General features: G+C 39.5%; 1 protein-coding gene across 2 annotated transcripts in view; it reads right to left on the reverse strand.

The window, feature by feature from the left end:
* LOC112158900 (membrane-associated guanylate kinase, WW and PDZ domain-containing protein 1) overlaps window positions 1-6,976 on the reverse strand; it is a gene marked incomplete at its 3' end in the record, with an annotated part of 22,744 nt that overhangs the window by 11,604 nt on the left and 4,164 nt on the right. For both annotated transcript variants that reach the window (XM_024292579.2, XM_024292580.2), the window contains 2 exon segments: window positions 1,027-1,282; window positions 1,362-1,413. In XM_024292579.2, coding sequence (XP_024148347.2) covers window positions 1,027-1,282; window positions 1,362-1,403 — 298 coding nt within the window.

Here is a 6,976-nt window from a genome sequence, read left to right on the forward strand (position 1 = left end):
TCCATCTATCATCCATCCATCCATCATCCATCCTTCCATCCATCATCCATCCATAAATCCGTCCATCCATCATCCATCCATCCAACGATTCAACCCTCCATCCATCCATCCATTCATCCATCATCCATCCATCCATCATCCATCCATCCATCATCAATCCATCCATCATCCATCCAACGATTCAACCATCCATTCATCCATCATCCATCTATCATCCATCCATCCATCATTGATGATAAATTGTCTTGAAAATCTCATAAATTACCTAAAACACAAAGTTTTAAGATCTATTAGTATTCTGTTTAAAATCGGTGATGTAATAAACAAATAGTTTGTATCTTGTTTACTGTCCATCAGTTGTTCCTTATCATTCTTATTTTGCAGAGATTTGGAGAAATGCAAGAAAAACTATCATAGAATCTTTGGTTAAATTACAAAAAATAGAATAGTTAGCAGAGCAGGATATTGGGAATCAACCAACTCTTTATTTTGCTTGACTAAAAGTTTAAATTAAAAAAAAATTGTTTAATCTTAGGGATTAGAAATTGTTATAGACTAAGCTATAATTTAGTTCCAAAGAATATACAGAAACGGTTAAAGTTTGAACTAATATTAAGGTGAGATGTGTTTCAGTTCTTTATTGAATTAAGTGATGAATTAAAATTAAGTTCTTTTCTTTTGCAGGTTAAAAATGTCTAAAATGTATCAATGATTACAAAAGACTTGTGTAAAAGAATTGATTTACTTGTATTTATTTATAAAACGTTGTGTTCCACTTGCTTGTATTCATTTGGTTTGTTAAGCTGATCTGCAGGGACTTGTGGTGGATTGAAGGTCCAATCAGAATCATCCGCTGCTGCCTATTCTCTTCTTTATTGGTTGCTAGTTTATTCTGTAAATATTGTAAATAGAATCTATATCTGCCAAAGAAAACGGCAGAAAAATCTTCACCTGAAGGTATGAGTGTTAAAGAACCAACTCTTCACCTGGGGGGTGAGGGGGAGGAGTCTCGTAGGCCAGCCTTACCTGGTGAAACAGTCTTGATCCTGATTGGATGAGGGCAGGAATTGAGGACTCCTCTGACATCGCCAAGGGTTAACCCCAGCACTGGTGTTCCTCCAATCTCTAAGATTATGTCTCCCACCGTGGCCCCGCCCCCAGGGGCAGCGGTGACGAAAGGGAACTCGCCATAGTCCGCCCCGCCCCCAATGGCCAAGCCCAGCTCTCCTGAGCCGCCGCCGCCGCTGCTGCCTCCCCCCAGGGGCACGAAGGTCTCCTGCACCTGCAGAAGGACGAGGGGCTGCAGTCAGACAGGAAGTCCTCAGCCTTTACCTGTTCAGGTGTTGCAGGTGTGTGGATACCTTGGAGCGCCAGTGCAGCTTCTTTGCTGTCACTTTAGACATGGCCACCGAGCTGGGAAGAGAGGGGAGGGGCAAACGTTCAGAACCAAGGTTAATGTGTTTAAATCAGGGGCGCCCAAACCCCGGTCTGTGGGCCAAATGGAACATTTGTTTGGCATGTCATGAAATAAAAGGAGAAAATAAAGAATACGGTTTAATTTATTTATTTTCATTCTGTATTTGAAAGTGACCGTAAAGGCTCCTGGGTATCTCTAACACAAAAAAGCCCAGGACTGACTCACTTGTGGGTCGTTTCGTCCGTAGCTACAGGCAAAGAAAGTGCTAACAGCGCCACCCAGAGGCTGAAAGTATATTACAGCTGTAATGTTTTGGAACACCATAGAGCTGGGGTGTCAAACTCAATCACACAGGGGGCCACAATCCAAACACACTTTAGATCGCGGGCCGAACAGGATAAACATTTATTGAACACTCTAAAACTACATTTTTAAAACTTTAAAACTGTAACTTTTTAACATAATTATGAACTAGATATATAGCATTACCTGTGATAATGCTAGTGTGAATGCTGGAAGCTGAATTTGGCTGCTGAAGATGCTGAAACTGATAGCTAGGTAAAATATTGGCTGAATGCAAAATTAGCCTAAAAAAACTTAGGTTAGCCCAAACAGCTAGCATGTAAATATGAACAAAAATCCAAAACAATAACTTTAAAAAAAAGCCTAAATTAGCCAAAAGAGCTAGCTTGTAAATATTAACGAAAGAAAAATAAAATAAATCCAGTCTCTGATCTATGTCAGTGCTCAGGCTGCTCTAAAGCGTTTTCCTTCATCTTCTGAACCAAAAGAGGTGAACTGTCTCTCCTAACTGATACTTTGTTTAATCTATCATGACGATCAGCTCACTCATCCTCGTATCACTTTTATTTGTCGCTGCAGTCGAGCCTCAGTGACGCTTGTCGTGTTACCGTGACAACACACCGGATCACGGATCAAATAGTCCGCTTTATGTGAAAAAGTGATCTAAACTGAGAAATAACAAGATTAAAGTTCTACAAAACAACTGAATATTCATTTGTAAATGGTTTAAGTGGGAAAAACAGATGAAGAGTTTTAACGCCGCGTCGAGGCAAAGCGAAGGACAGCTGCTCCATGAGGTGTGATTAACTTGGGTTAGTAAATATTAACGTCTTAATCATTATTTGTTAATCACGTGCATTAACGTGCACGGCCCTATTTTTTCCATTTTCCTGATGATCCAAAATGTTTGTTCAATTGTGATTCAGTATCACTAAGACTTTTAACGTGTTAAGTTTCCAGTGAACCAACATCTCCGTTGTGGTCAACCCTCTCCGGTCTGCACAGACTCCATGAGAGAGCAGCAGATGGAGGACAGAGGGGAGGTGAGCACACTCATGAACTCACAAATGCAGACCAGCATTTAGACGCAGGTAACAGGGAGGAGCTGATGGGAAGCAGGAAACACAGCTTCCTCCTCATCAATACAGCCCTCCTCGTCTGGTTCAGTTTATGCATTCAGAGGAAACCTGGAAAACTCCTGCAGTTCCAGCAGCTGTTCCTTTGGAGGAGCAGTCGTCTGACTGAGACGAGGATAAAAACTCCCACAGATCCAAACTGTGATCCATGAATCAGATCCTCAGAAAACATTTAAAAAAAAGCTCTGAGGCATTTATGTTAAATTGCAAACAGATATTTGGTTAAAATAGTTTGACAGGAGTCAAATGGGGCAGAGATGTTGAGCTTTCTTCTGTCTGTCTCCTTTCATTTTCACCAAAACTGGAACTAGAGGTAAACCGCACCAGAGTTCAGTTTACTGTACGTAATAAAAGAGATTCAAGTTCCAGAGAGACATCTCTAGAAACGTTCAACGTGTTTAGTCTAGACTGATCTGATGATCTAAGAGAAGCATCTATTTTATATGCAGATGACACAACCTTTTATTATACAGGAGACGATATTGAATATAAGATGGGGGGGTGGGGGGCAGACTGAGTTAGAAAAGATTAAATTGTAGTTTATAGGAAATAAACTATGTAAAATGGTGACAAATCCTATTTTATGACATTTAGTAATAGTAATACAAACAATACAGTCCAATTAAACAAAGATAATATTAATATCAAAGAGTAAAATAAGTAAATTTTTAGGATGAAAAGCTAACTTGGAAATCATGAGTTAACATCAAATCCAAAACAGAAAAAGTAAATGCAGTTCTATACATAGTAAAATGGTTCTTAGACAATAATTCACTATATCTATTATATAATTCATTGATTATGCAATACCTGAACTATTGTTTAGAAATTTGAGGTACAACTTATGAAACATATTAATCCAATTTATAAGTTACAAAAAAAACAATACGAATGATCACAAGAAGTAACCATAGGGACTGTCTAATCCATCATTTATAAAAATGTATGATCTTGTTAACTTTAATATTTTACAATGTAAGTGTAGTGTAAATATGAAATACCTTCCTCCTATTTTAATGAAAAGAAACATAAAAACTAAATTTAATCTAAAAGGGAATTAAACATTTATTAAACCAAAACACAGAATTCTTCTGAAGGAACGATCAGTAAATGGAATTAAAACACCAACAATATCAAGTTTTAAAAACTGCAATAAAAATAGAATAATCAATGATTTCAAATCGATCTGGATCAATAAAAACAGCTCACTCCTGAGGTTCGGTGTTCATTTTGCACCGATTGATGTTTGCAATTGTACTTTTTGTTTTTTCTTTCCCAATCTTCTCTTATTGGATCCTAAATCTGCAGAATGTTTGGTGTTTTTCTTTCTTACTGATTGATTTATTGATTTGTTAAAAGGAGCAGACATGATACGTTTCTCTTATTTCTCTCCTTTTCATTTTTTCTTTTTTCCATCATGTTTGAGTTTACAACTCAAGGTTATATGGTATGTTTTTCCTTTTACTGGATAAAAATGAAAATGAAATTCTCAGGAGTCGTGATCGTGTTTTCTGAGTCTAACAGGAGGGATTAAACTCAGAGAGTTAAGTCTGTGATGTTCCTCTAGCAGTAGAAAATGTTCATATTTGTGGCCCAAAGAAAAATGTGAATTTTCTCCTTTGTATTTGTTTGCATTTTCATTCAAAACATGTTGATTAGTTTGTTGACAAATGTTATTCTTGTTGTTTAAATGAAATCACATCTAAAACTTTCATGCTATGTTGTAAAAACATTTTTGGGGCAAATGAATCCCATTTTTTCAGATTTAAAATTCTGTTTTTGCATGAATGTATGTCTAGTGTGAATACAACATGGATAAATGACTAAAGGTAGTGTCCCATAGGAGAGGTTGTGCTGATTAAAATGATACCAAATAAGCAGCAGGTAGAATTTTAAATTGAAAATAACAGAAAATCTAAATACAGACAAAAACTGAGTTTTAGGCCCTTAAAGGGTTAAAAGTAAATGTTCTAAATGTAGAATTTTGTGTGTCATTTTATATTGTGATTATTTGCATATAATAATTGGCTGGAAAATACTGTAACTAAAAAAATGATTCATTGCGATTAATTTTTTTCAGATTTGCAATTAATTAGTTAAATTTCTTATAAGAAATGTAAAAAGAAAAGTAGTTCCAGTCACAAAGCCCAAATGTTCTATACCACTGCGTTGGTTTCTTTAAAACAAACTTTCTTCTTTTTCTGGACAAAAACAAATGTTTGGAGGTGAATGTTGTCTCTGAGCTGATGGTGTTTAATTTATTGTCAGAATATAATCGCTCTCCTTTGCTGCTGCCGTCCAGGCTCCATAAACCCGGGCTCTTGAGGGCCAGACTGACCCTCCGCCTGGGACCCGGCGTGCAGCGAGGCCGACGGAGAAGGCTGGCAGCATGTGTGCTCACTGCAGTTAAACATGCATGTGCAGTGGTGTAATTGGCCGTTCTGCATGTCAATCAAGTGACATACTTGCAGGCAGGGATGAATATTTGCTGACTGATTGTTTAAAATTAAATATATATTGTTTGTTTGTGTTTGATGGCCCGTGATCTAATCCACAAAGAGCACCCTTGGGCTGGATCATCTAATTCGGCATCTTGTTATTTAGCTCAGATTTTAGCATTATGCTAGCTATTTTTGGAAAAATTAAGACACTTTCCAGTTTATTGAGGTTGTACTGGTTGTATCCTGCACTGGTCTGACAGAGTCTTGAGGCAGATCTTGATTTGAAATGTGGGCATTTTGGACCAGTCTTCCCTCAATTTGGAAGAAAGTCGCTCTAAGTCGGCATCAATCTTCCACAAGAGTTCAAGGGTTGTGAACACCCCGCTTAAATGGGCAAGAGAAGCACGATACTTTTCATCTGCCTGTGAAAGCTGAAGAGGCCGAATCAAGGATGAAGTCATCAAATGGGCGGAACCCACAAGGAGTGAAAGGCGGAGCCTCAGAGATCAAGTCATCTGATTTTTGGGTATGAAAAAAGTTTACAAAAATAACTCCATCCATACATCTATCCTCGTCCGCTCATCCGGGACCAGCTTATGTCTAAGCAAAGATATCCAGACTTCCTTCTCCCCGGCCACTTCCTCCAGTTCCTCTGGGGGGACCCCGAGGCGTTCCCAGACCAGCCGAGAGACCTAGTCTCTCCAGCGTGTCCTGGGAATCCACCCAACGAGAGAGGACAAACTACTTTTCTCCGGTCCAGAACCATGGCCTCAGACTTAGCGGTGCTGACCCTCATCCCGACCGCAGACCGCTCCAATGCATGCTGGGGGTCCGGCATGGCTCAATGAAACCAAAAGAACAACATCATCTGCAGAGATGAAATCCTTCGGTCTCCAAACCAGATCCCCCCTGGCTGAAATTCTGTCCATATAAACGATGAACAGAACCGGTGATGAAGGACAGCCCTGTCAGGAACAGGTCTGACTTACTGCCGGCTATTTGAACTAAGTTCTGGAAGTTCCTGCTCCTGTCGTTCAGAGACCGGACAGCCCTCAGCATGGCTCCCCGGACCCCGTACTCCCAGAGCCCCCTCCACAGGACACCACGGGGAACACGGTTGAACGCCTTCTCCAAATCCACAAAACACACATGGACTGGATGAGCGAACTCCCACGAACCCTCGAGCACCCTGGAGAGGGTGTAGAGCTGGTCCACTGTTCCACCACCAGGACAGAAATGAAAAAAAAAACTCATATTTCATGAATAATTTGTTCTTTAATGCTCCAAAGGTAATATATGAACATATAAATGGATATACTCTGACAGGCTTGAGAACATCATGGTACGGTCCCTCTAAGATGAAGCTGAATGACTGAGATGAACAAGTTGAATGAAGCTGAAGAGTCAGAAGCTGAAAAACTTGTCTGTAGTCAAAACTTGACCTTAGAAGATAAAAGTCCATAAAATGTGACTGTAATCAACCTGGACTACAGAGATCCAGAGTTTTCTAGTCTTTGTCTCGGTGCAGCTCCGCCCTCACCTCACCTGGTGGCCCCCAGGCCTCGACTCCGTCTCCATCAGCAACAACAAATTCAAACTTTTGTTAGAGTTGAACCTTCTCAGTTGAGGTGTTCTGGTGTTTGTCAGCTGATCACTAATCAGACGTTTTCATGCTAATT

This window comes from Oryzias melastigma, linkage group LG7 (assembly GCF_002922805.2).
Source record: "Oryzias melastigma strain HK-1 linkage group LG7, ASM292280v2, whole genome shotgun sequence".
Classification (NCBI taxonomy): Eukaryota; Metazoa; Chordata; class Actinopteri; order Beloniformes; family Adrianichthyidae; genus Oryzias; species Oryzias melastigma.